General features: G+C 48.7%; 2 protein-coding genes across 25 annotated transcripts in view; both read right to left on the reverse strand.

Annotated features, from left to right (window-relative positions):
• Positions 1-107: 107 nt before the first annotated feature.
• On the reverse strand, positions 108-8,946 carry Ndst2 (N-deacetylase and N-sulfotransferase 2). Of its 4 annotated transcripts, none has more exons than XM_048339058.1 (15): positions 8,652-8,946; positions 7,892-7,994; positions 4,656-5,976; positions 4,348-4,435; positions 3,898-4,052; positions 3,547-3,732; positions 3,189-3,317; positions 2,875-3,057; positions 2,693-2,789; positions 2,004-2,127; positions 1,699-1,873; positions 1,338-1,508; positions 1,135-1,244; positions 848-950; positions 108-748 (listed from the first exon to the last, which is right to left on the reverse strand). In XM_048339058.1, exons 3-15 carry the CDS (start codon positions 5,664-5,666, stop codon positions 623-625), a joined length of 2,658 nt encoding a protein of 885 aa, XP_048195015.1. In that variant the 5' UTR covers positions 5,667-5,976; positions 7,892-7,994; positions 8,652-8,946; the 3' UTR covers positions 108-622. The 4 variants fall into 4 exon arrangements, with proteins under 4 accessions (XP_048195015.1, XP_048195018.1, XP_048195016.1 ...); XM_048339061.1 differs by having other exon boundaries at positions 1,172-1,244; positions 8,652-8,889; XM_048339059.1 differs by lacking the exons at positions 7,892-7,994; positions 8,652-8,946 and having other exon boundaries at positions 3,898-4,046; positions 4,656-5,971.
• Positions 8,947-9,371: 425 nt separating this feature from the next.
• Camk2g (calcium/calmodulin dependent protein kinase II gamma) overlaps positions 9,372-27,528 on the reverse strand; it is a 62,249-nt gene continuing 44,092 nt past the window's right edge. For 5 of the 21 annotated variants that reach the window (XM_048339070.1, XM_048339065.1, XM_048339068.1 and 2 more), the window contains 8 exons: positions 21,359-21,427; positions 20,153-20,197; positions 17,602-17,650; positions 16,219-16,332; positions 14,198-14,273; positions 13,320-13,414; positions 11,788-12,032; positions 9,372-11,357 (listed from right to left, as the gene is read on the reverse strand). In XM_048339070.1, the coding sequence (XP_048195027.1) occupies positions 11,800-12,032; positions 13,320-13,414; positions 14,198-14,273; positions 16,219-16,332; positions 17,602-17,650; positions 20,153-20,197; positions 21,359-21,427 (681 nt within the window). In that variant the 3' untranslated portion in view covers positions 9,372-11,357; positions 11,788-11,799. Of the gene's footprint in view, positions 11,358-11,787; positions 12,033-13,311; positions 13,415-14,197; positions 14,274-16,218; positions 16,333-17,601; positions 17,651-20,152; positions 20,198-21,358; positions 21,428-23,501; positions 23,535-27,528 lie in introns of those variants that run through there. The other 16 variants (XM_048339075.1, XM_048339072.1, XM_048339078.1 and 13 more) reach the window with 9 other exon arrangements.

Raw genomic sequence — 27,528 nt, forward strand, 5'->3', positions numbered from 1 at the left:
CTGGGCCTTTTCCCTCTTTGTGCAAGTTGAACCTTGAAACCCCAGGAGAAAGGGGAAGACAGCTGATAACTTTATTCTAGGTTTTTCTCACTCCAGTGAGGCAGAGAAAACAGAAAAATAAGGATGTTTATTAAGGACATTTCTGGCCCAAAGCTAGGGCACATACTCAGCTCTGTGAGCCACTGTCCGACCTCGTCCCCATTCAATGTGAATGACACTAGGGAGGCCGGGCCACAGGTAGATCCCACTGCCCGACTAAAGGGGCAACGGCAAGGGGTTCCTCCCATAGCCAGGTCCAGACAGATATACTGCTGGGGATAAAGAGGAAAGACCACTCGACTAACATTCTATGCCCTGCCTGGGACCCTCTTACTCCCCCACCTCTCAAGTTCATTGGTCAAAGGTACCTAGTACCATGATATGGGATACCAAGGGAAGCCCCTTTAGTATGTCCCAGAATTCTGGGAAAGGGATGCCCTTCCCTTCTCAGCCATCCCAGTCATGGGGGCCACTGAGGTAGAGGGGGATGGGCCAGGCCACACTAATCCCCCTTGTGGGCCCTGTGCTGAGCTTGCCCCGGAGGGAAGCAGGGGCTTTTTGCTGGTATAGGAGGGCCAGGACATCAGCCCACACTGGAATGCTGTAGTTCTTCCCGAAGCCATGAAGGGACTGGCTGTCCAAGCCGGCTCAGCAGCTTCGACAGCTCCAAGTTATGGTTCCGGAAAAAATTCATAAGAAAAAGGCGGGACTGACAGGAGAAACACGGAGGCAGAAACAAACAGTAAGGAGAGGGATAGACTCATACCCAAGAGGTAGAACAGGAACTGTGCCCAGGGTTTTTACTCACCTGTGTGTCCATGTCCGGGTACTTCCGGCCCTTGCTTTTGCCAAGACAGCGAGTCTTACCACCTTCAAGTCCCTGGCACCAAAACCCTTTATCTTCATCAAACCTGTTCAACAGGAACAGGCTGGTAGTGGCAGAGAAGAGCCCCATAAATGCACCCTACCCCTTCCAGTCGCAGGGATACATGTCTTGCTATGTGAGACAATAAATCCATGTGTGTTCCACACAGACATGACAACCTGCTTCCCCATTTCCCCCAGACCTTCCTCCCCTGGGTCATGCTCTCCCACCTGAGGGTCCGTGTGTAGTTCAGAAAGGGTGTGATACCCAGGAACTTCTGGATGCTCTCCATTGAGGCTGCTGGGTTGGTACGCAGCTCCTGCCCATCCACAATCAGCAACTAAAGGGACAGGGATGTGGTTCCCTCTATATTCCTAAGCCTCTGGGCTGAAGGGAATGGCAACCCCAATGGGGGGCTCTTGGAGGGTTGTACCTGTCCGGAGGGATAGTAAGTCAGCCAGCGTTGCAGGTGGGTAGAATAGTAGCCGGGCACAAGACAGCGGTTCTGCAGGGAACGAAGTACCAGAGGGGCCTGGGTAGAAGCTGAAATCACCTGGTAGAAGGTATAGTTCAGAGCAACGGGGTCTCCATGTGCTCGCTGGTGCTGGAGGACAAAGAGCAGCAAGGGCAAGGACTGGTAACTGGACAGAATGATTTTTCCCTTATTCCCAGTCTGGTGACAGTACAGGCACCACTCCCTATAGCACTGGTTTCATTTTCCTCCCCTCACTGCTTTCTGTCTCAGCAGTTACTACCTCCCTCTAGTCCCCGTGTGTCCTTAGCCTCAGGCAGACCTGGTACCAGGAGTAGGCCCTGTCAGCAGGGTTGGTGAGCACAGTGATGATCTTGGCGCGAGGCAGGAGGGCAGCTCCCCGTCGTGGTACAACCTCTGAGTCAAAGTAGGTGGCACTTTTTTCAAACAGGAAGTCAGTGCTGGCATTGGAAGGAACAGGGAAGAAATCCATGTACCTAGGAAGTAACATAGAAAAGGCAAAGGTTTTCAGAGTGAAGGAGCCAGATGTCTGCTGGCTGAAGCTAAGTGGGGTTATTTTTGGAGAAGGAAATACTGAGAAAAATTAAAAAATGGTCCCAGTCTCACCAGTCGATACCCTTGTGGTAATTAGGGCCACTGAAGAACTGAATCTCCTCAAAGGTGCTGGGGCTAGGAAAGCTGCTCGTCACAGCTGGGTGCAGGCTCAGGAAGAAGTGAATTGCCGTGGTGCCTAAACGGGAAAGACCAGACCAGACCTTTGTGGGAAAGAAGCCAACTGAACAGCATGAGTTGAGGAAAGTAAGAAGTAGTCACTTTGTATAGTAATAATCCTTTTGGGCCAAACTACAGGGAGAAAAGGAAACAGAGAGACCAAATAAAGGGTTAAAACAATGGCTCTCAGCCTTGACTGTGTTTCAAAATTCGTTGATCCTTTAAAACTCCACAGATTAGGGCTGGAAACCCATGGAGCTTAGTGTATAGCACTTGCCTAGCATGTGCAAAGCCATGAGTTTGAACACCAGTACAGTAAAAATAGAGGAAAAAAAAAACAGAAAACATAAACCCCCCAAACTTATGATAAACAACTAGTTTGAGAATCTCTGTCTCAAGAGATTAGATTAATACTGAGTGGGTAAGAGAAGGGAGGTTTTTTTTGTTTTGTTTTGTTTTGGTGCCAGTACTGGGGCTTGAACTCAGGGTCTGAGTGCTGTCCCTAAACTTTTTTGCTCAAGGCTAGTGCTCTGCTACTTGAGCAAGTAAGGCAGAGTAAGTAAGGTTGATTAAGGATAACTCACCTGTCTTCTGGGGTCCCACAATGAGGAACTTGGGGAGTCGATCACAGGTTTTTTCCTTGGACCAGATATCTTTGTGCCTCTTGTCATCACAGGGATTCTGAAGGTGAGGCCAAGAATCTGATGAGAAGGCCAACTCAACTCCCCCGCATCAGGTCTCTGTTCAGCCTGAGTTTCACTTTTACCTGCCAAAGGGGGCTTCGCTCCTGAGGGAAAAGTTCAAAGTACTTCCGTGCAAGAGGGATGGGAGGAAGGGTCTGTAGGCGCAGCCGCGTCCAGCACTGGAGGAAGCGCACCAGGCTCTCAAAGGTGTAGAGACCCAACCGGTCATTTCCATAATTGGATAGATGGGTCATAAAGATGCTGATCTGTAAAATAAGGTGTTTTCATGTCAGATTTGGGAACTACTCCACTTCACCATCAGCCCCTATGAGTAGGGGCCCTGGCCTACAAATAATTCAGTTTTCCAGTTTTCCAGCCCTTCCTCTCTGTATCTTACCGGATTAAGCAGCACTGTCAGAAAGAGCTCTCCACCTCGGATGCTCCGGTCTAGCTCACGGGAGCCTCCAGGATACTCATTATAGAAGATTGTATGAGTGAAAAGCCCACATGTCTGCCGGGGGAGAACCTGGAGGAAAAACAAGCAACAGACAGACGAGATTCGCACAGTACAACGTGAAACACAGTGATTCCTTGGGTTTATAGAACGCCCAGTCTACAGTTGTAATAAGAAAATGAGCTATGTGCATTATGGGTTTTCATGATCGTTATCCCTTACTATGAGGGTGAACTTGGACAGGCCACAAGGCAAGGCAGGCTGGAGGTGAATTGTGGGAGTTGTAGTGGGAGTCCCTCACCATGATGCCACTGTGAATGAAGCCACGGCGGTAGCGGGCAGGGCGGAGATGGGGGTACTCCTCAGTGCTGGTCACCTGGATGCCCCACACAGATTTCCAAGCCTCATAGAGCTGCGTGTGGATGGGGTACACGCCCGAGTGGTGGGGGGCCACAGCATACCCCAGGTCCGTGGGAATCCCATGCTCCTGGGAATGGCATAGACTCTCACCAGGACCTGGTGAGGTTTGGGGAGTACAGGGTAGAGAGGGTGGGGATGCCTCCACAGAAAGCAAGCCTGAAGGGGCAAGGGAAGGCTGAAAGGAAGCAATCTTTCTGGGAGAAACTGTAGAGAAGAGATCCAAGGGTCTCACCAAAGCGAACTGCTTGTTGAGTCTCATCTGGTCTGCCAGCACAGAGCGATTGTGGAACAGGTGTGGCTGCATGTGGCTCCACATGTGGGGGAACCACCAGAACTCTTTGCGGTGCTTCAGCAGCATGTCGTCCCCCGCATCCTCCTCCTCTGTCCCTGTGACCACATACTGACCACTGACCACAGCCAGTCAGCCCTCTGTCCTTTGTGCTATGACGACACTGATGGCCTTCCTCCCCTGGATGTTACTCACTCCTGCCCACCTAAGGCTTTCTATTTGCCCTACTGCCAACCTGCTTTCCCATCACTAATGCAAAATTCAAGCCCACCACCAGCTCCTCACTCCAAACCCTGCCCCCTATTCTTCAACCAGTTTGCCAAGGGAGATAAGCAAGGGAGGTACACTTCAAACTAAGAATGCTATGTTGAATGTACAGGAGAATAAGCTCACCAGTATGGTAGAATTTGCCCGAGAAACCCAGGTTGAAGGTGAAGTTAGGGACTAAGGTCCTGAGTTTGTTCTGGGTGGTCAACAGAGCCTGAGAAGAGTAGCAGGGACATGAGAAATCAGGAGGAAACAGACTGAGCAGAAGATACATGAAACATAAATTTCTTCCTGCCTACAAAAGGCAGGTGTGTGCCTTTTCACAAGCTCAGAATCAAGGCAAGAGTGGGACAGACCAGAGCTTAAACAATTTATAAGGAAAGATATTATTAAAGTAATTTTAAGGAAAAAAATGCAAGGAGAAAAAGACTGACCTCAACATCATCCACTTTCATGCGAGTACCTTCTTTGCCCACGAAGATGTCATCAATGTCTACCAGGATGTAGCGGTCAAGGTCCAGGCAGAGGCGCTTGCCAGTGAGGTATGCAACAGCATCAACAAAAACAAGTTTGTGAAGCCAGAAAGAAAGGCCATGGCCAAAGAGTACCCGCTGGATGCCATCATGAAGCCCCAGGTCCTGTACCACAGTAGGAAGGCGGGCTCGACGAGGCACTGGTCCTGGCACAGGGGGCTCGGCTGGCCGGAGGTTGGCAAGAAGCACTGGCTCGTAAGTGCTGTGATTCGACTGGAAGATGGTCCAGTCATCACCAGGCAGTGGCCCTGGCTCCAGGCGGCTAGGGCGGGTGAGATGTAGGAGCGGGGCAGAAGGATTCACTTGGTAGTCCCGCAGCCCTAAGTTTGAGTGTAGAAAAATGGGAAAGCCCTTGAGCTGGGCACTCAGTAAACTATGTTCATGGGCTCGGAAAAAGCCGATGATGCCCACGCCGTATTCCACACAGTAGCGGTCTAGCAGTTCCCGACTCCATGCATCCAAATTGACGTACTTAAGCAGGTTTTCATATATGACTAGGACATAGCGGCCCCGGGTATGATCAGTCAATGTGGGCATGTCCCCGCGGCCAGGTGCCAGCTCAGTGCTGTAACGAAAACGACTTGACTCCAAGATGGCCACAATCTCCTGCCCCAGCTGTGAGTATGCACTCTCCACAAACACAAGGACCACAGGTTCAGTCCGCGTTGTTTCTGGAGGCCGGGGAGGCCGAGGAGGGACTGGAGGCCGTGCAGGGCCAGGGCCAGGACCAGCTACCCCACTGCTGCTGCAGTCTCCCAAGGGCAGGGGTAGGGGTTCCTTGGCCTTGGGGCTCGAGGACACATAGTAAGCCAGGAAGCCCATGGAGCCAAGGCTGAAAGCAATCAGCAGCAGTATGAGGCGGTGCAGTTCCAGCTGCCGAGCTGGGCGTACCACCTTCCACAGCTGGAGCATGGCGAGGGAAAGGAAGGAGGGATAAGGGACCACCTCTGGGGCTGGGAGGTGGGAGTCCTGTAGGATGGAAGTTTTCTTCGGTGAGTAGAAGGATAGGAAAATAGGGGAAAGGGATTCACTCAGGGTCAGTTTCCTGAAGAGATGGAAGCCAAGTCTTTGTATTCTAGGGTAGAGAAGGTAGGAGCAGCAGCAGTCTCAAGTCACCATGGCCCCTGGACCATGGCTTCATACTGCAAATCTAGCTTCCTTGGCTCTGGTGAGGCTTCTCACATCACAAGTCAGCAAAGTTCACAAGCTTGGCCTCTACAATCTGTAAGACAGAGAAACAGATGGATTACTCCTACCCTTGAAAGTCTCATTAATCCATTCTCCTCTTCATCCCATCTCTCAAACTTCCTACTCATTTGATGATTTGTTCTCAAAGCATAGGAGGGGGGTTATCTCCTGTAGAAGAACACATACCTTAGCTTCATAGCTGACACCCTTTCTTAGAACATGCATAGGAATGTCCAAATTTTCCTAAGTTAAAGCAAACTCAAGAGCTAGAAGAGGCTGTCCGCAGAGGCCAGACAGCCTGGGAGGCTAAAAACAGGCTTTCACTGCAAGTTCCTACCCATGACCAATTAGCTGTCCAGCATGCAAGAACTCTGGTCTTTTGGTAAGAAATGGATGGAAAACCCCAGAAGTCTTGTGGCCCAACGAAACATCAGATAGGAGGAAACTCATGAGTCTGTTTATCTTTCACATCAATCAAATGCAACATTATATCTAACAGAATAAGGAACTTGCAGTCATGTGGAGCTATGGTTGGGGTACTCAAAAGGAAAGAGAGATGGGGCTAATTATTATTCTGTTAGCATCTTAACCCAGAATTTGTAGACTCTCTTTTCTACAGCTTGGGAAAAATCACTCCTTACTCTTTACTTCACCCATAGCTCCAGAGCAGGCCATGTCACTAACACAGGTGCAAAGCCAAAAGCTGGGTCCAGAGCATCTCTCCCTATCCACTCTTGTTCTTTTTCCTAACTTAGCCAAGGTGGAATGACATCCCTAATCCTGAAGGGCTCCGCTTGCAAAGATATGGGAGGTTCAGTACAGTTACAAAGACAGAGCAAACAGTGGTGGATGACAGAGCAATAGGAGCTTAAGTCATATCTAGCCAAGTTGAAAGTGTAAAGGCAGTGTGATTAAAAAAAATTAAGGAGACAATCTGTAATCTTCTTTTTCTTTTTCCATCTGGAAGATTTATAGTTTTCTTACCTAAGCCACTTCTAGTAAGGCTAATGGCTGGCCCACCTTGTATATTTGTCTCAGGAGTGATTAGGCAGAGACAGGGTCCTTCAAGTTGAGAGAGATAACATAAGAAGAGCTCAGCTCTTGTCAGGGCAAAATTAAGTGACAGGAGAAGTTGGGAAAAGATAACAATTGTGACAGGGGCTGGGGTTGTAGCTCAGTGGCAGAGTATACGTTTAGTATGCATGAGGCCCTGAATTTAATCCCTCACCCCACAAAGGAGGGGGGGGGGGAGAAAGGGAGAGAGCGTGAGAAATGAGAAGGGGTGAATTCTAAGAATCAGAGGAAACTTTAGAGAAAGCATAGTAATCACTGAGTACAGATTGACACTTTGAGTATATCATCCATGTAAATAACAGCTAATATTTATTGAGAACTCACTATCTGTCAGGCATTCTTCATATATATATATATATATACAAGTGGTTGCTGATGGAAATTTGTAATGGTGTGCAAAGCATAAACATTCAGTATAAGCCATAGTTCAAATACACTATTACATTTTGGTTTCTGGTGCTGAGTTTTACATCCAGGACCTTTTGAATGTTAGGTACATGCTCTACTCCTGAGTTGCTGCTGAAGCATCTTGACTTTTTAATTTTTTCTTTTCTTGGGCTAGAGGATATGCAGTATGATACTCTCTTATGATGCTGAGCAGTGGCGTCTCCCGGTAAGCTGAATCATCAGGAGGTTGAACAACTGACACTACAGCACACTGAGTAGCAGCCTAAGCTATCACATTCAAGTAGGTAAGGGTGTATTCTTAGCATGTTCAGCTTAGGACGAATGTATCACATGTGTCATTCCATAAGTCAAGGAGCATCTGAATTTAATCTCTACACCAGCCCTAAGAGGTAGGAAAGAGATAGATAATATTATGATTCCCATTTTACTCAAAATAACTTGAGGCTAAGAGAGGCTTAGTAACTTGCCCGGGATCACACAGCTCAGTCCGTGGAGGAACTGGGATTCAAAGTCAGGCCTGTCAAGCTCCAGATCCCCCATGCTGTTAGCCACTGCATCTCAGCTTCATACCTAAAAGAAGCAGCGATATGTAGGGAAGGGGTTGAGGAGAGAACCATTCGGGTGGGTAACTGTGAAGCGGGGAAAGTGTGTGTGTGTGTGTGTGTGTGTGTGTGTGAGAGAGAGAGAGAGAGAGAGAGAGAGAGAGAGAGAGAGAGAGAGAGAGAGAACCATTCGGGTGGGTAACTGTGAAGCGGGGAAAGTGTGTGTGTGTGTGATTGCGTGCAGCAAAGGTTTCTGAGAAGGGGGAAGAAACCACGGGGCCATCTACCGAGCTGGGAGCAATAGCAACAGGGACGGAGGGTCCGCCCGCACTCGGACGCCAGCTGAGCCGAGTGGGAGCCGGTTCACCAGTGGAGGGAACTTGTTGAGGAAACACGAGGTCAGGGTGGAGATAAAAAAGCCCGGTCGGGGGGCATCCCTGGGGCAGGGGTGCAGGATAGGAGGCGACCGTGGGGTGACAGGGAAGCAGGCGCTACGCTGGCGGAGCCCGAGGGAGTGCACTGACCGGGGCGAGGCGGTGGGCGAGGGGCCGCCGGGCGACTCCGCAGTGGTCACGGTGGCCACACTCAACGGCAAGTCTGTGAGCGGAGGAACTGAGGGCGACCGTGGGTAGGTGGGGGGCTATGCGGAGCGTGTGTGGGGTTGCTGTCCTCAAGGGCGGCTCACCCGGCGGAGTGGGCGGCGTCCCTGCTGTCCCCGGGCTCCGCCGCGTCCCGGGGCTGCCCAGCTTCCCAGCTCTCGGGACCTCGGGCCGCGGCGCGGCGGCTCCGCCATCTCCGAGCAAACGCTCTGCCGCAGCCGGACCCTACCACCGCTCCTACCGGGGGGGGGGGGCAGTGCGCTACCGCTCGTGGTCCACGCTCAGGTCTCCGCAGGCTCAGAGCGTGGCAGCCGCGCGACTGAAGTACGGGCGAAACCTCAGGACCCTTCGCAACCGCTCGGCCGAGCCGCGGCCTCCAAGACAGTTGGTTTTGCCCTTCGCCCGCAGCACCCTCCCCCCCCCCCAGCTCCTGGCCCGATGGCACAGTCTGGCGAGCGTAAGGCGCCACGGCCCACGAGCAGGGGCGGGTCGAGGGCTGATCCACTCAGCCCAGCGGAGGGGGAATCGGGCCGGCCCACTAAGGGCTGGGGTGAGGGCCTGGCCAGCCAGTGATGTAGGCGGGCCCAGGGGGCGTGGCAAGAAGCCCCAGCCCACCAATTAAGAGCCCTGTTCTTTCCTCCAGGCCAGACACGCCCTCGCAGCTGCGGACTACTGGAAACAGAAGACTTTTGGGGAAGTTTTCCCCTAAGGATTCCAAGGGAATAGAAGATACACCTCCTCCTTTGAAACGTTGTAACACAGCTGCTAAAATACTGGTCGTAAGCCTCCCACATCAGTTAACACAATGGACTGTTTAAAGGTTATTTTATTAAATATCTTCAAGGTTTCATCGTAACAAAGCTATGAAGGGTCTACCAACATTCAGAACAAACACTATTTTTAAATTATTTCTATGTCATCATGCAAAAATTCTGCATCAAATGCCTTCCATTTCCTGTTTAAAAGGTGATTTTTTTTAAATAGTCTATCATCTATAGATGCTGACATTAGCCCCAGAATAGTAAGAATGCTAAGAAGTGGGGCTGGAACAGCCATAGGAAGCTATGGGTCTCAATGAACTCTAAGACCATTTGTCTTCAAGCCAGCAAAACCAAACCCTGTGGTGAAGGTTATCTGCAAGCTGGCACTGCAGGCTGCAGGGCAGGAAGGGGCTAGGGCCCAGGGGTCTGGGACATGCATGAGGCGCTCGAGGAGCCTGGCTAAAACCAAGTACCAGCACATAGCCTTTTTTTTTTTGCCTCTTCTCCCAATTCCTGAGACTCCTGAAGGTAGTCTAGGGAATAGGAGTCTACCACTTTCCCCCCCACAAGTGAAGATATTTGTGCAGATAAATATGCACAATTGTTTTGGGGAAAACCAAGGCCATGACCAAATTGCTCCTTCATTATCTTCTCTGTTATCTGCTTAGGGTATAGATAGATCTTTTTCTCCAGGTGCTGAACTCCTTGAGCACAGAGAGGGACAATGAATGTTGGAGCCTTGGCTCTGAACACCTTTTTCAGGTTCATGCAGTGAGGGGGAGGGTTGTTGCCCATGCAGATTGTCCAGCAGTAAGTCTATACTTCAGTTGGTCAGTAAAGAGGCCTCCTCAAAGAGGACACCTCTTGCCAGAGCAGTCAGTTCAATTTCAAAGACGGAAAGAGATGGACGTGCAGCAAGGGAAGAGTAAGAAGGAAGGCAGCCCTGAGGGCAGCCTGAATGCATAGAAACAACCACCTCTTATCCCACTGCCTCACTCCTCCCATCCCACGGGGGCACTCGGCAGAGGGCCCAGGCCCAGATGAGGGTCAGCATGGGGACCACCACCATGAAAAGGCAAGACAAAGATGGTCCAGATCAGCACAGGAACAGAACTGCCAAAGGCATGAAGGGGAGAGCCCTGACACAGGGTTTGGCTCTCTCCTTGCTAAGTTAATAGGAAACAAACACAAAGCAAAGCAGCAACCCCTCTCCCTTTTCCATCTGCAGGGGTCAGGCCTCAATATCAGGGCCCATGTGCACTGTGCATCCTATAGAAATGGATGAGTGAGTACATGTCAGACTAACACGACGTTCCTCATAGGCTTCGTAGCGGACATATTTCTGCAGCACCAATTCTCTTCCCTTCTAAACTAAATGGAACAACAGTCCAGCAAAGTCTGGGCCCTCAGTCCCGAGGCCACTGCTCCTCAGCTGCCTCCACAGCAGGTTGGGAGCTGTGCATTCTCTCCCAAGTAGTTGTGGCGGCCATGGTGTTTTCATCAGGCTCCTTCAAGGCGCCTCTGCAGGTTCTGAAGAAGTCCACTCCTAGACCTGGGATAAGCAGGCCAGCTCAGGGGCTGCGATTACATCATGGCTCCCAAAGCTCTGTCAGAGTTTTTGCCTGGTCCCCTCGAGTCCATGGGGACCTGAGGCCAAGCTCACCTCTTCAGGGCTGGTGGCTGAGCCCACTGTTCATGCCAGGATGGGTATCACAAAAACTCCTGTCTTCTTGCCAGCCCAAGGGCTACTGGTGGTTTTAAAACGCATCATGGTACGGTTTTCCTTTTTTTTTTTTTTAAATAATCTTTTTTCCCCCCCTCTTTTTCTTAAATGTAAAAAACACCTCGGTACAGCAGAGACAGACACAAAGGGCGGGCGGGAGGGCTGCATGCAGGGGCGTGCATTGGCTGCTGCCGCTTTGTAATTTAATTGTTTTAAACCTCAAACGAACAGGACTGCCGCTGTCACTCAGGCCCTCCAGAGCCACTGGCTGCGAAGGTTTGACCTCCAGCTGGAATCTCCTAATGTCCCTGTGAAACAGGACAGGAGGTGGTAACAGAACAGAGGACAAAGAACATTACGGTGAGTTCCTGGGACCTAAGCATATAACAAAGTCTGCTGAGAAGACAGATAGGGGAGAAGTGTATGCTTAAATAGAACACTGCCTCACACTTGAGAAGCTGTGTCTTGCCTATATAGTATCTTACTTAACAGTCTCAAATTCAAAGAGGTAGGTACATTCTTGCCCTGCCTTTGACAGCTTGTTTGCATGCACTCAACTTGGAATCATAGAGCTGGACTCAAGACTCATGCTTGATTTCAAAGCATAACTTACTAGAACGATACTGCCCAGTCTTCCATTCCTCAGATGGCTCAGATCTCCTCCTCCAGTACCTCCTGGCTTTCTCTTGCCCCACCAGTCCCAGCCCTTCCCAGCTCCTCCTTTCCCACCAGGTGCACCTGTGGCTGAGCTCACTGCAGCGGTGCAGCAGGGGCCCCTGAGCAGTGGTAGTGGACGTTGAGCCACTTGCCATCCCGGCGGTGCCACACCCGGGTCTCCTCTGACTGGCTGGTGCGAGGTCGGCCCTGCCCATCAATGTACTGCGTGAGACGGATGTAGGCGATGCAAGCTGCGTCCTCCCCGATCACGTGCACGTGTGGGTTTAGGATGGTGGTATGGATGGGCTTGCTGTTCTTAGACAAGACTGCAGGGGGCAAGGCAGGGAGAAGGGAGGACAGGAGGGTGTCAGGACTGGGCACCTATATTTTGCACCCGGTACACACTGATTCTCAGTCTGTCCCTCCCTCTGGCAACCATTCCGAGAATCTCAGTTCTACATGTGCCAGAGGTCAGGATGCCCCATTAGATTAATCTCACTCAAAAGGAGGGGAAACATGAGTAATGGTGACAATAGCAGTTACTCTTTTAACCAGGCTATGGGCTGGGCTTTTTCATGCATGAGCTGTATGTATTCTTCCATTCTGAGAAAGCAATAAGCTCAAAGAGATTAAACAATTTGTTCAACTCATATATTTAAACTCAGAACTATGTGGCTCTAATAAATGCCTGTATCTTTCTACCTTTGTTAGTCTGATGTTTCAATTTCATAAAGGTGATTTATTCCTAACTAGGGCTGTATACAACACAAAATGAAGAACGCAAAACTGATCTGTGACTTAAAAGAAAAAGCACCAGAGTTAAAATAAAATCACCACAGTAGATAGCTCAGGATGTCCTCGGGGCTCCCAGGGTCCTCTGGGAGAAAAATAAGGGAAGCTTCTGGCTAACAGAATTATTTAGATAGCTGAGGGTTTACATGGGTAGCTCAGGGTAAGAGTATGAGTAAGAGTCAGGGGGAGAAAACAACCACAAAATAAAACTTAGGGCAGAATGGGAAAGGCCCAGGATATAGTGGAAAGGAAGAGAAAAATGAAGGACTGGAGAGAGGTAGTAAGGAGGATAATGCAAAGTGTTATCCCCTGGGACTTCTGCGAACTATCAAAAATATATTCCCTGTTTTCCCACCCTGACTCCTTCAATATTCAGGAGGAATCCTAACCACAATTTCCAATCCTACACGTCACCATCAGTGCCATTATCTGCTTGCACATTCTTAACCTGGTTTTAATTTCCTCTATTGTGAGGCCTAAAGATAAAGCTTCATGCTTATTTGCTCAAATGGTCTCCAACCTAACTGTGAAGGGTTTGCAATCTTGGAAGTCTGGAAGGAAGTGAGGCCTAAAGGCATATGGCCGCCCTGGCTGGAATGACAGACACTGCCCTGAGGTAGGGTCCAGAACAGGGCCTTGGAAGGTGGCAGTTTATGACCATTAGGGCACAAGACAAGTAGGGCACAAAGAGGCAAGCATATACAGCAGGAAGGCCAACTAAAGGGGAAATGAGCAACTGGGGTGAGGAGGAAGTAAGGAAGAGACAAAGGCAAAGGATGAAGGGGCAAGCAGGAGTATATCAGCAGCACGAACCCACTCACGATTCTCAAAGTAAAACTTATGGAAATCCATTCCCTCCACGAGGTTACCGAGGGCCTCAGGCTCAAAGGAAGTGAGGCCTGGGTCACAAATCTTCCTGCAGGAAAATATAAATAAAATCAAACCAGGTGCCAGGCTCAGGATCTAAGAGTGCAGTTTGAAGCCAGCCCAGTCAGGAAAGCTCATGAGAGTCTTATCTCTAATTAACAACCAAAAAAGCCAGAAGTGGAGCTGTGGAGGTCTCAAGCTAGTCTAGAGCAAAAAAGGTCAGTGCCCAGGTGCTGAGTTCAATTAAGCCTCAGCACTGCCCCCCAACCCCCCAATTTTTTTTGGGGGGGGGGCAGTCCTGGGGCTTGCTTGGACTCAGGGCCTGAGCACTGTCCCTGGCCCATGGCTTCTTTTTGCTCAAGTCTAGCACTCTGCCACTTGAGCCACAGCGCCACTTCTGGCCATTTTCTGTATATGTGGTGCTGGGGAATTGAACCCAGGGCCTCATGTATAGAAGGCAAGCACTCTTGCCACTAGGCCATATCCCCAGTCCCCCCAAAAATTTTTTTAAATTAAAAATTGCCAAAAAAATCCTGTCAGTCCTCTATAGGAGTTGTGTGTCTTCAAATGTGTCTGCCCAGTAGCAGCATGTAAGCTACATTTGAGAAGACTGCTGAAATCTTCAGGGCCTGACTGCTTAGCCACCCAGCCCTGCCCTTTTCCCCCAGTGTCAGATGCCTGGGTTGGCTCAGTCACAGGCAATCTACAAGGTCCTGAGGTTTAACTTAAACACTGTCCATGCCCAAACTGCCATTTCCCCAGGGTTCCAGATGCTTTTTGGAAGCAAAGATCTTGAGAAATGACCTATGTCTCAAAAGGCTCTTTTACTCACGTGTAGGCCTCAAAGTCCCCATTGTTAATGGCTTCGATCAGCTGTTCTGTGATCTTAATGATCTCCTGTTTTCGCACTGTGGGAGAAAAAAAAAATCCATTCATTTACCTGCTGGCCACTTCCCAAGTGACAAGAGAGCCCTCCTTAATCCTTCAGTGAGTTCCCTGTTATCTCTTTTTCAAAGACATCCCTCTTTTCTTTCTTTAAGGCCCTTAGCAGGAATGAGCCCACCTTTCTCTCATCCCCTCTGTGGTATCTGCAGAACCAATGACCACCTTCTTTAAAAGCCACCCATTAGTTATGGATCTCTGGCTTTTGCCTCTCTCTCCATCAACAACCAGATCACAGAAAACACTCTTGTCTTTAACAGCTGAGGTGCCTGGAACCTCTTGAATGCGCTACCAGAGTCTAGGTATCCATCTCCAGCAGGTTCAGCCTCTCTGAGAAGCATCTCCCAATATAGCTGTTTCCACCCCCTACTTCTGTCTCTGAAAGAGACTCCATCAGGTCTCAGTTACCACCTCCTCCAGTCTTAGCCCTCATTCAGCAGTCCAGAACCTAGCTCTGGGGCACCAACCAGTCTGAGAGTAGAATGGAGCCAAGGAAGAAGACTTCAAAAGGATGGAACCCTAGGAGGGAATAAAGCATCTGCCTAATTCTTTTCACCTTGCTCATCTCCTTCCTCCACAGGGCTTTACTGGGATAAGGAATTTTGAATGTGTAAACACTCTTGGACAGTCTCTCGCCAGAGATAGCTCAGTTTTCCCTGGACAAACCTTGGAAAAACTATAAACTCACACCAGCTCTCATGCCAGGGTGTGTCCCTGAGGAAAAACAAGACAAGAATGAGACCCGGAGGTAGGTGGAGAATCTCCCTCTCCACCATGTTCCAAGCAAAGGAACAGATGGTGACATCCTGCTCTCAGGGACAGCACCCTTAGCAGGGGTTACTGCCAGATTAAGGGGATGTGTGGATTGAGTTTGGCTAACTCTTAACTGGAGCCCTGGGCTGACCCAGACCACAGCCTTTCCCCATAGGAGTAAGAGGCTGCAAGACAAATGCAAGCATGAGAACAGCACCAGCATTAGAACAGCACCACTGTGCTGGGCCAGCACAGCCAAGAAGCATGGCTGGGAGCAGAAAGCATGGCTAAAGTGCAACCAGGAGGGACCCCCAGGCGCCATCACAAGGTGGGCAGCTCTGGGAGAGCAAGCAGCAGGTTAGAGGAGCCAACAACTTCTGTTGCTGTTCTACAGAAGCAAGCAGGTATGTCTAGGTAACATAGAACCACATCACACCCACCTAGAGGACCTGACGGGGGCCCTGTGGGTGAAGAGGACTGGATTTAGAAATTTTGAGGATAGAAGGTAGAAGGAAAACAAGCAAAGTGAGGCATCCTCAAACACAGACAGAACTAAAAATACACATTTCCATAAACCCTGAAAAGCACCATGTGGAGACCTTCTATTCTCATTTCTTTTTCATAACAACACTTGAAACAGGTGCCGTTGTTTCCCCCCCGCCCCCCCCACTTTACAGATATGGAAACTGAAGTTCTGGGAAGCTAAGCTAACACAGACTTTTTCAGCTAAATTATCTGAGACTTAAAGTCTGTTTCACTTTTAATCAGATATTATGCTGAGCACCAAGAAATACTGCACAGTTCCTCGGCTATTGCAATTTTCCCACAGCCCCTACTCTTAACCCTGTAGAACTGACTTCCTACTCTGCTCTTCTTCCTGGCTGCTGTTAAGGCAAGGCCCCCTCCCCCCATCCCAGGAGCTCTCTACGCCCACCCTCCCTCCACACCTTCTTCCACCCATGCTTCTGGTGTTTCTTTGGGCTCCTGCTTGTTAACAGCAGTGTGTCCAGCCATTCCCCCACCCTTGGAAGAGGCCATGCTCCCAAAGCTGATGACAACAGGTAGCTGGGCTAGGCTAACAGTTCTGGTGGGGATCCCTGAGGGGCCTTGAGACAAGCCAGGGAGTTGGAAGCCAGGATGTGCCTCCCTCACACTTACTGGCTGAGGAGCAGAGAGAAGGCTGGGGCTGCATGCCTGCAGAGGGGGCTGTTCTGTCCCGGGAGCTCCGTCCTTCAGGCACCGAGCTGCCATTCCCAGTGCGGAGCGGGCCAGCTAGCCAGCCAGGGCAGGGCAGGGCAAGGCAGAGCAGCCAAAACAAACAGAACAAGGCAGGTGAGCGAGCAAGCCGGACAGGACCCGAGCCCATGGCACTGCAGAGCCGGGGCAAGGTGACACCTCGGGCTGCTGGGGACGCCGGGCCACATCCCACTCCGCTGCCTCTGCCAGAGAGGCTTCACGGCCAGGAGCACCGGGGAAGGGGCACAGACCTGGGCCTGCAGCTTCAAAACAGACTGTACAAGAACGGCTGCTCCTCGAGAAGACGTCTGAGAGGGCTAAGCCGTGAGGTCAAAAGCCCAGGAGCCCAGGTGCCAACTACTCTGCCAGCATCACCAGAACCAAACTGATCTGACTCCCAGCAGCTCTGGCAGTGATAGTCTCACACTGCCTTATATGTACACAATTTTGATAGTTTAGGTTCCCAAAGATTTAGTGCCCCAATTGCTGTTGTCATGCTCTCTCAGCTAACTTAGAACATCCTCCATTCTTTCTGCTGGCCTGGCTGAAGGCCACTTTCTGAAGGCCCAAGAAACAATTCAGAAGGCCAACCCAAGCAACAGGAAGAGATTCTTGCCTGGTCTGGCCTGCCATATTCCCTGCAACCATGTCACTCTGGCTGATATCAAGCTTAGGCTGGTAGTCCTTGTACCCTGCCAAGACACAGCCAAGTGGGGCTTTACAAGCATCATATCAGTTCCAACTATCTTCTATGGCCAGACATCAGTACTAGAGCCACCAACTCATACCAGAGAGTTGGTCCTGATTTTATTGTATTTTATTTTTTTTGGTGCTGAAGAAAACCTAGGGCTGTGCACATGCCAGACAAGTGTTCTACACTAATCTATACCCATAATAACCCTTTATAGTGGTTTCAAAACTGAAAGTTTGACATCCTGGGAGTTGCCTTGACCCTGAGAAAACTGGGATGACCAGTCACCCCACTTCTGCCTGGACTTATGCTGCCTGTTCTGGAATGACAAAATCATAATCAGCAACAGGAATAGCTTTCTGAACCCTGCTCTTGGAAGCAAGTAATATAGCTGTTCTTAATTTGTTTCAAAGAGAGGCCTCTTGCCCAATCTAGAAACTTTAGACAGTGGCCTCATATTTTGGCCTATAAAAAGTAGTAGCTTTTATGCCAAGCCTTATCTTGTAATATGAAAAGCCAATAATTCCAGTTCTGGGGACGGAGCAGACAAGTGCTCCATCAGAACCAAGGTACCTGGGTCATGGCTGGGATCCCCTCCACAGAAGAGCCCTTACCTTTGAGGTCCTCATCTTCTGTAGTGGTATTACAGCTCTCTGTGGAGCCCTGTGGGCCAAAAAGAACATGTTTCTATATGTTCCTCAGTGGAAAAAGAACAAAAGCAGAATTTGGGTTCCTATAAGAAGTGCCAGGAAGAACCACAGAAGCGTCTACATCCACCCTCACACTCTGACTTACAAAATTCTGGGTTCCCAAATGCCCTTCCTAGGGTTTTCGAATTTGTAAGTGGCCTCAGCTACCCAGCTACTTGGGATAAAACCTGGAATCATCCTTGACTCTTCCCTTCTCTTTTTCTTATAGCAAGTATGTTTTTGTTTTTCCAGTCCTGGGGCTTGGACTTAGGGCCTGAGCACTGTCCCTTGCTTCTTTTTGCTCAAGGCTAGCACTCTGCCACTTGAGCCACAGCGCCACTTCTGGCCGTTTTCTGCATATGTGGTGCTGGGGAATCGAACCCAGGGCTTCAAGTATATGAGGCAAGTACTCTTGCCACTAGGCCATATCCCCAGCCCCTTCTTATAGCAAGTATAAAATAAAATTCAGCAGTAGTTCTACCTCCAATCCTCTATCTTCCTGCTTTTCAAATGCATAGCTAAAATCTAAGTCCAAGCTAACAATATTTTACCCCTAAACCACTGGCAATTCTCCAGGGCCCCCCTACTTCCACTCTTGTTTCCTTGAGTTTTTGCCTATAATGTGGCTGGCCACAGTGAACTTGTAAAGTACAAGTTAGATAATATTTCTCCCCTGCTAAAAACTGCCAATAAGAGAAGTTCTCTTTGCTACAGGAATAAAACACAAACAACCCCACTGCAAGTCTTGCCTGCTTCACCAGCCTCATACTCTCCTACCTCTCTGGCCCCTGCTCACCACACTCAGCTCTGCTTGATTCTTCTAAATCTTACACAGGCCAAGCTTGGCACATGGGCTCCTTCCTTCTGCCCAGGGCACTTGGTCCCACCGAACACCTCGCTGCCTCCTGTCCTCACTGTGTAGTTTCTAGCTTGAATATTCTCTCTCAAGAGGCTCAAATAATTTCCTGTTCACTCTTAATACTATGTGCCACCTTCTTCAGTGCACTTATTTCTACTGGATTTTAACTTATTTGGTTATTGCTCTTTCTTTTTTTTTGCCTCTTTTTTTTTTTTTTTGCCAGTTCTGGGCTTGAACTCAGAGCCTGACTGAGCACTGTCCCTAACCCTCTTTGTGCTCAAGGCTAGTGGTCTACCATGCAAGCCACAGAGCCACTTCCAGCTTTTTCTGTTTATGTGGTACTGAGGAATTGAACCCAGGTCTTCATACATGCTAGGCAAGCTCTCTACCACTAAGCCACATTCCCAGTCAGTTATTGCTTTCTCATTGGACCCACTTCTCATTCCTGTGGACAGTTTCTCTGCTACCTCTGTTAAAGTACAGCAACTAATGGTTGGGCTCAATAGATATTCACTAATGTTAGTGGACATAGAGGGTCGAATAGTGGTGGTGGGATTGGGGAAGGAGAATTCATTATGGTATTTTTGTTGTTGTGGGTCACGGGGCCTGAATTCAGGATCTGGAAGCTGTCTCTGAGCTTTCTTGCTCAAGGCTTGTGCTCTACCACTCTGAGCTACAGTGCCACTTCCGGTTTTCTACTGGTTAAATGAGGATAAGAGTCTCATGGACTTTCCTGCCCAGGCTGACTTTGAACTGCAATCTTCAGATCTCAGTCTCCCGAGTAGCTAGGAATACAGATATGAGCCACCAGTGCCTGGCCTTTTTTTTTTTTTTTTTTTTGCCAGTCCTGGGGCTTGAACTCAGGGCCTGAGCACTGTCCCTGGCTGATTTTTGTTCAAAGCTAGCATTCTACCACTTGAGCCACAGCACCACTTCTGGTGTTTTCTATATATGTGGTGACGAGGAATCAAACCCAGGGCTTCATGTATATAAGGCAAGCACTCTACCACTAGGCCATATTCCCAGCCCTGACCTTCTTTTTTTGGTACTGGTCCTGTGGCTTGAACATGGGGCCAGAGTGCTATCCCTGACCTCTTATGCTTAAAACTACCACTCTACCACTTGAGCCATAGCTCTACTTTGGGGTTTTTAGTGCTTGATTGGAAATAAGAGTCTCATATACTTTCCTGCCTAGGCTGGCTTTGAACACTGATCCTCAGATCTCATCCTCCTAGGTAGCTAGAATTATGGGTGTAAGCTACTGGTGTCCAGCCAAGGCTTTGTTTTTATATCATCCTCTACAACTCATGAAGATTCAGTTAGTATTATCCTCAATTCACAGCTAAGAAAAATTAGGTATAGAGTGGTTGTGATTTGCTTAGAGGCCTAAAGCCAGAATTCACATCACATCTATCAGACTGCAGAACTTGAGCTCCAAATCATTAAGTTTGCGCTTCCTCAGAATGGAGCAACCAACAGGCCCACACTCCAGCCTGGCCTCTGAGAACACATCAGCCTCAGGGTGCAACCGATAGGTGACCATGTGGATTGTGAGTCCTGTCCTCCTGACTCCTGCTGATTTAGAAAGCAGGACAATCTCAGGAACCACTCACTTACCTTGATCCCATCTGTAGCATTGTGTACCACGGTGGTTTGTGGCTCCTATGAGAGAAGATAAAAATTACTTTTCTGACTTGGGGTCCTACCTGCAGCTTTTCCCTAAGAGACCCCACCCTCACTCTGGGACCACTGAAGCCTGCCCAACCACCTATCCCCATAAGACAAAATATACTGATTTAAGGAAAGCCCCAGGGAGCTGCAAAGCTCTGGGTTCAGGAAACTGCACTGATAGGTAAAGACTGGGCCTGGCGGAAACAAGTGCATGGGAAGCTGGGCTGACAAGGGCTTCTATCCCTGATTCCTCCCCTGATTCTGAGAGCTCTTTCTACATGGGGACTGTACAGGACATGTACATAGGAGGAGCCACAGGAGTCAGGGCACAGGCCCAGCCCTGCCAACAGTATTCATCAAGGGGTGCATGGAAGCAGGGACAGACAGCAGAATGATAAGGTCTCCCAGCAAACCCAATGCCACTTTGCAAGCTGAGCTGAGAAAGCTGCCCACTTTGTACACCTTTTGTTTTCCCTAGATGGCCCTATGGCACCACATGAGGCAGCACAAGGGTCTGCGGAAGTAGAGGGCATAGCAAGCACAATCAAGCTCTGTTTTCTATGCTAACTCTTCAGTTAGCACACTAAGTCAGGGGGGCTTTAAAACACAGTGCCCTTTGGAAGAGCCCTGAGAAAACTTAAAACAGGTAGGGGCTCTCCAGGATCTCAGAAATCTCAGCATTAGCCAGAAATGGGGGGGGGGGGGGGTCCTCAGACCTCCTTCTTGCTCCCGTCTTTGCAAAGGAGAAGCTGAGGCAGGTCCTAGAAAGGTGGCCTCTAAGAACTGATGTACAGGTACCAAGAAAAGTTCCTACCCTCTTTTCTTATAAGCAACTCACCTTCCTGGCCCCTACGGCAGACCCACAGTGGGGTCGCAGCCTGGGCCTAGGAGGCTTAGCCGAGAGCTTTGAGCACTCTTCCCTCAATAGCGCAAAGAACAGGAACAGCGTTTGTGCCATGCATGATGGAGTGGGGCCAAGCAGGACTATGAAGGGCAAGGGGCCTATGGAGCAGCACACTAGACAGCCTGCTCTACAGAAATGAAAAAAAAGAAAGAGGCTGAAGAGTCCTAAGGGAGAAGGCAAGAAGAGGAAGAAGGAAAGAGCAGGAAGCAGCCAGGGACAGAGGCAGAGAAGCTGTAGTCAGGAGGTACCATGGCCGTCTGCAAGGACGCAGGCTCTTGGGCTGGGCTTACGAGACTGTTTTTGTTGTTGCTCTGTGGCTGAGACAAGAAAACAGATGGTTTAGTTTCTCTAGAGTCACCAAAGCCGCTCAGGTTTGGCTCCCAGACCTCTCTTGTCCTCTGGCCTGGCCCAGAAGACGTAAACCTGAGGTGGCCATTGTAACACTATGTAGATGGGAGCAATGGTTGGAGAGATGATGGGAAAAAGGGAGTATTTGGAGAGCCTCAGAGATCTAACTCTGGATGCATCCTCTGGCTTGTTTTAAAGCATCTCTCCATAAACCTCTGCTTCTTCCAGGTGCCACATCACTGTGCAATCATACTTGACCTAAAGAAATTCAGCATCTTCTCATATTACAAACAGAAAAGATGGTGATTTATAAGACACTAGAACAAAACTGCTGCCATTCACCTGGTAGCCACATTTCCTTCCCCTTAAAATACCAGCTTGAAGTTTGACCTGAGAGGAAGAGGAAAGGGAAGAGCAAGAATACCTGGCCTAAGGAGGTGGTACCCAGAGAAGAAATAGATTAGAACTCAACCTTGGATACAAAATATGTCCTCTTGCCTAGAAAGCAGAGATAGAGCTGTGCTCTTCATCTGCTTGATAATTCTTGGACTTGATCCTCTAGAAGTAAAGGCAAGGCTCCAACAAGGGGCAAGGCAAATCTCAGCAGGGACTGTGGCTATAGTCCCAGGACCCAGCCCCCAGGAAAGAGCAGGCTGCCTAACAGGCCAAGATTCCTAAGGTCAACACCTCAAGGGCTATCACCTTATCTTTCAAAACATGACAGAGTGGTACAGCCAGGAGGAAGTGTGGAAAGGTTTGTGAGGAAGGAAAAAGTCAATGTCCAGGGAAGGGAGCTACATCAATGCCCTCTGTCTTTTACAATTGCCTGCCTGGTGCAGTAGTCTCACTGGGTTTCCCTGTGAAGTTGTGCCCTCCAAGGGGCATCTCAGTGTCTGAGAAGGCAACTGAGCTGCCCTACAGCTTACTTGGAGGGCTCGTAGACCAGACCTGACACCATCCACCCCATCTTGCTATCAGTGGCTGGGATGCCACCAAACTCAGAGCCAGGCATAGAATCCTGAGCCAGGCACTAAGTACTACAAAATGCCACTGAAAATGTTGGATAAAAAGAGAGGTCCCCATGGATGCAAACTTTTGAAGAGCGCTCTTCCATTCCCATCAAGAGAGAAAAGAACCCTCTGAGCTTGACTGCTGACGCTGACCTCCTGCTCAGGGCTGTTTGGAGAGCAGCCCTGCCTGCAAGGCCCAGATGACATAAAGACCCTCACAAGGGATAAGGACTCCCAGGTACCTAGAACACTTTCCCTAACTGCAGAGGGCCATGACGACACCCAAGTGGCCCTACCTCTGTACTTAATGAATGGATAACTTCATAACAACTCACTTCTGTGTTCTCCTATGTCCCACAAGAAAGAAGACACATTTATTATGGTCTTTCAGCTCTTCTCTCTGGGGGTTGAATGGGCAGGATGGAACCCGGGGCCCTGCTGGAGAATGGGACTGAGCAAGGCTGAGTGGAGAGCCTACAAGCAGCTCCTTTGCTCACCTATGGCTGCCCCGGACTGCGTCTACAGGAAGCAGCTATGTATATGTGAGTGGGAACCCCTTCTTGAACTTGTCACCAGGCCCCAAGTCCCCACAAGCTTTACCACTTGAACCACAGCTCCATTTCTAGTTTTTGGTTGGTTAGTTGCACATAGAGTTTCACAGACTTTCCTGCCTGGGCTAGTTTCGAATCATATTTGTCAGATCTCAGACTCCCCAGTAGCTAGGATTACAGGCATGACCTGCCTGCACCTGGCTGCTCTACTACTTTTATTCCCTCTGTTTTGGGAGGCTGGGAGTCATCCAATCTCCATGGCGGAGGAAGCCATACCACACCTTCCAATGCCCACTTCTGAGCCACTTGAGTGGCCTTGGGTAACAGACCCCGCCTGGCAGGACAGGCCACACCTGCCCACACAGCACAGACATGCAGTGAGGATGAGTGAAGCACACGCACATGGCACAATGGGTCTGCGTGGCTGACAGGTGGGCGCAGGCAGCATGGAGTGGGCAGATGGGTGGGCAGGCAAGGCTCACCATTAGGTGCACGCTGGAACTCGACTTCCTTTTCTGGACACACCACAGCAAAAGGGAAAGAGAAGGGGAAAGAGGAGGTAAGAAGAAAAGCACAGAGACACTGCAGGTTAGTGCACCAGCGAGGGCTCTGCATTGGGGAAAAGGAAGCAGAAGAAGGAGACCAGAGTCCAGGACCAGAGGGTTCCAAACAGCACACAGACCGACAGGCACATACTCCTTCAGACTCGGGAGATGAAGAACTCCTCTGCAGTCAAATTCACAAACATGGACTTAGTACATTCTGAGAAGTGTCAGCCTAGCTCAGAGGAAGCATCGTAAGGAGATTAAATCATGGGTATATGTGGGTAAGTAGCATCTGGTTGCTGCAGATTTACAGATTTAGGTTCATAGAACTAGTGCATTTATGAGGGTATTACATTCTCTCACTGCCAGGTCTGCCTGAAGTTCAGGTGAGCAGCCATCTGGTAAATAGCTGAAACTATTCTGGACTATTCTCAGCATTAATAACATTTGACTTCAGAACCCAGACTTTGCAAGACCTCTAACTTGCTTCTCAGATAAAGATAAATAAAGGCTTTTGAAAATTATCTCTCAGTCAAGTTCCGGCATCTTTGCTGGTATTGACATGCTTGTTTAAGAGATTTGAATGTCTGACGACATTTTGCAGCGACTGGGAAATGGGAGCACAAGAATGCTGCTGAGAAAAAGTGCACCAGAGAGGTAAAGCCAAAAGCAAGCACCCCCTTATCTTCCCCTAGATACTCTTAGCCTTTATGTTTAGATATGCAACAAAAGCACATTGCAGACATATCTGGCAGCTGGGCACAGGTGGCTCACACCTGTAATCCTAGCTAGCCCAGAGGCTGAGATTTGAGGATCACAGATAGGAAAGTCTGTGAGACGCTTATCTCCAGTTAAGCAGCAAAAAGCCTGAAGTGGAGGTGTGGTTCAAATAAGTGTCAGCCTTGAGTAAAAGAACTGAGAGACAGTGCTCAGGCCCTGAGTTCAAGCCCCAGTACTGACAAAAGAAAAAAAAATTATATATATATATATCTCAGAAGACTAAGTCTAATTATACATTGAATAATTAGCTCACTGGAAAACAGAAATCCCTTGGGAATATGCCTGTCTAGTGTTTGACTTTCTTACATTTATTTAACGATATCCAACAACACTTAAACATGTCTGAGAAGTCACTTCTGCCCTCAACAGTCTACTTTAAAAAATCTCAGCACTGGTGGCTCATGTCTGTAATCCTGGCAATTTGAGAAGCTGAGAAAAGGTTTGCAGTTTGAAGCCAGCTTGGGCAGAAAAGTTTATGAGCTCTCTTTTCAATTTACAGTTAGATGCCATGGCATATGCCAGTCATCTTAAGCAATGCAGGAGGCTTAGATTGGGAGAATTAAAGTTCCAGACCAACTCAGTCTATGAGATTCCATGATAATACAAAGATGCTGGGCATGGTTGTGGGCACATGTCATCCCAGTCAAGACACAACGCCTAAAATAGGGATTCTTGGTCCAGGTGCACTCCTAGGCAGGAAGGGAGGCCCTACCTAAAAAATAACCAGCAGAGAGCCAGGCAGGCTTATAATCATGCTTATAATCCTAGCCCCTCAGGTGGCTGAAATCTAAGAATTGGGGTTTGAAGCAAGATTGGGCCAACAAATTTGAGATATCTTTATCTCTAATTAACCAGAAAAACAAAAGGAACTTCAAGCATGGTTAAAGAGATGAGTGCCAGCTGTGAGTGAAAAAGCCAAAGGAGAGCATCAAGTTCTGAGTTCAAACCTCAATACCAAGACAAAAACAAAACTGTATGTGTGTGTGTGTGTGTGGGGGGGGTATTATTGCCAATAGAATGGGGCTGTAAATGTTTAAATGAATAGTCTATAATTTAGAGGTTTAGAAAAAAAACACATAAATATAATTAGGCCTCTTCTGCATTAGCCTTTTGAGTATGCTCGAATATATGATGGAATTTTATTTCTAAAATTAGTCTTCAAAGAGATAAATCATATTTGTCTATCTCTAAATAGCACACACTTGCTTTGAAGAAAAGTTCCATGTCTTATATACCGTTGCAATTTCCACAGTGCTTAACAAAATGCCTTATAGTTAGTATAGGATGAGAAAAGTTGTGCTGATGGCTCAGGGTTTGCTGATGCCAGCTTTTCCCAGATTAAAGTAGAGCTCTGGTTTCTAAGGTTCACAGAATCAGGGTGGTGAGGAGTGGGCTGAGCACTCACTCACCAATTCTAGACTTGGTTAGTGATTTTCAGAGGCCACTGGAATGGCTTGTGCCTGGACCTTGCCTTAAAACAGAAGCCTTTTGCTGTCTGCTTCAGCCTCATGAGGAATACATTCCCAGCTGTCTCCTAGTTAGCTCTCTCCTTCCTAAACTATTCCACAGGAGAACCCAAGATCTCTCTTTTCCACTGCAAGGCTGTTTTCCAGGCTCATACACATCTTCTAGTTTGTCTCTCCATCCTTTTAGGGCTTTGCCCTCATCCATGCAGAATTGGGTGCCTTTTCAACTAGCAAAGTACAGCACTGTTTAAATGCCAGATTACTTTTAAAGAACCATACTTCATCTCTATGTATGTGTTTAAAATTTCATAATGGAAGAGGCTCATGCCTTTTTCTCCATACTTAAATGCTCAAATGCCACTTAGGAAAATAACTATAATCTTTTTAATTTTTTTTTCTGACAGTACTGACATTCATATACAGGTTCTCACACTTGATGAGCAGGTGCTCTACCACTTGAGCCATTGTTCCAACCCTTGCTTTAGTTGTTTCTCTAATAGGGTCTCAATCTTTTATTTTGCTCCAGATGGTCTCAGATTATAATCCTTCTCATGGGCACCCCATGTAGCTGGGATTTACAGGCTCCTTCTACCACTTTCTCATTTATTTATTTTTTCTTGCCAGTCCTGGGACTTGAACTCAGGGCCTGTTCCTAAGCTTCTTTTGCTCAAGGCTAGCACTCTACCACTTGGGCCACAGTGCCACTTCCAGCGTTCTCAGTTTGTGGTACTGAGGAATGGAACCCAGAGACTCATGCATGCTAGCAAGTACTTTCCCACTAAGCCACTTCCCAGCCTCTCATTTCTTATTGAGATCAGTGTCAGTAGCTTTTTGCCCAAGCTGGCCTTCAACTATGATCCTTCTATCTCTACTTCCCCAGTAGCTAGGATCAGAGGTGTAAGCCACTGTGCCTCAGGGCTTAAATGGTCATTTGGGCCTTGAATTAGCAGAATGCAAAGCTGTTTTTAGACCAGCGTATTTTCAGGATCTTCATCTTGTCCTCTGTTATGTCTCTTACTTTTCCATAGACCTTGGATTAATGGCATCTACTTTTAGACACCTATTCAGAACCTGAAGTCTCCAAATTCAAGAGCACAAGGCTAGTATTTTAAGCATCATACAGAAAGCTAAACAGTGAGAAGGAAGGCTGAAGCCTTCTGTACTTGGCAGAACACCTCAGGAGGAGCTGGGGAGGGAAGCCAGGATCTAGAATGCAGAATGCTGAAAGCTCTAGGATTCTGGAAAACTTCTCAGGCTTCCCCTGTCAGCCTGATAATCTCAAGTTTTCAAGTCAACTCCACATACCTTGGCTTCGTCCTTCCCTTTCCTTTGCTCCCTTTCATGTATCCAAACCATTAGCTGGTTTACACACATGTGAGTTACAAACAATGAAGTGGGGAGAACACAAACACTCCTAACATTCTTCCAGCCTTTTTCTCAAGGCTAGCACTCTACCTCTTGGGCCACAGTACCACTTCTCCAGCCTTTTTCTTATGCAATTAAAAAAACACCATTATGGGGGCTGGGGATATGGCCTAGTGGCAAGAGAGCTTGCCTTGTATACATGAGGCCCTGGGTTCGATTCCCCAGCACCACATATACAGAAAATGGCCAGAAGTGGCGCTGTGGCTCAAGTGGCAGAGTGCTAGCCTTGAGCAAAAGGAAGCCAGGGACAGTGCTCAGGCCTTGAGTCCAAGGCCCAGGACTGGCTGAAAACA

Source organism: Perognathus longimembris, chromosome 2 (assembly GCF_023159225.1).
Source record: "Perognathus longimembris pacificus isolate PPM17 chromosome 2, ASM2315922v1, whole genome shotgun sequence".
Classification (NCBI taxonomy): domain Eukaryota; kingdom Metazoa; phylum Chordata; class Mammalia; order Rodentia; family Heteromyidae; genus Perognathus; species Perognathus longimembris.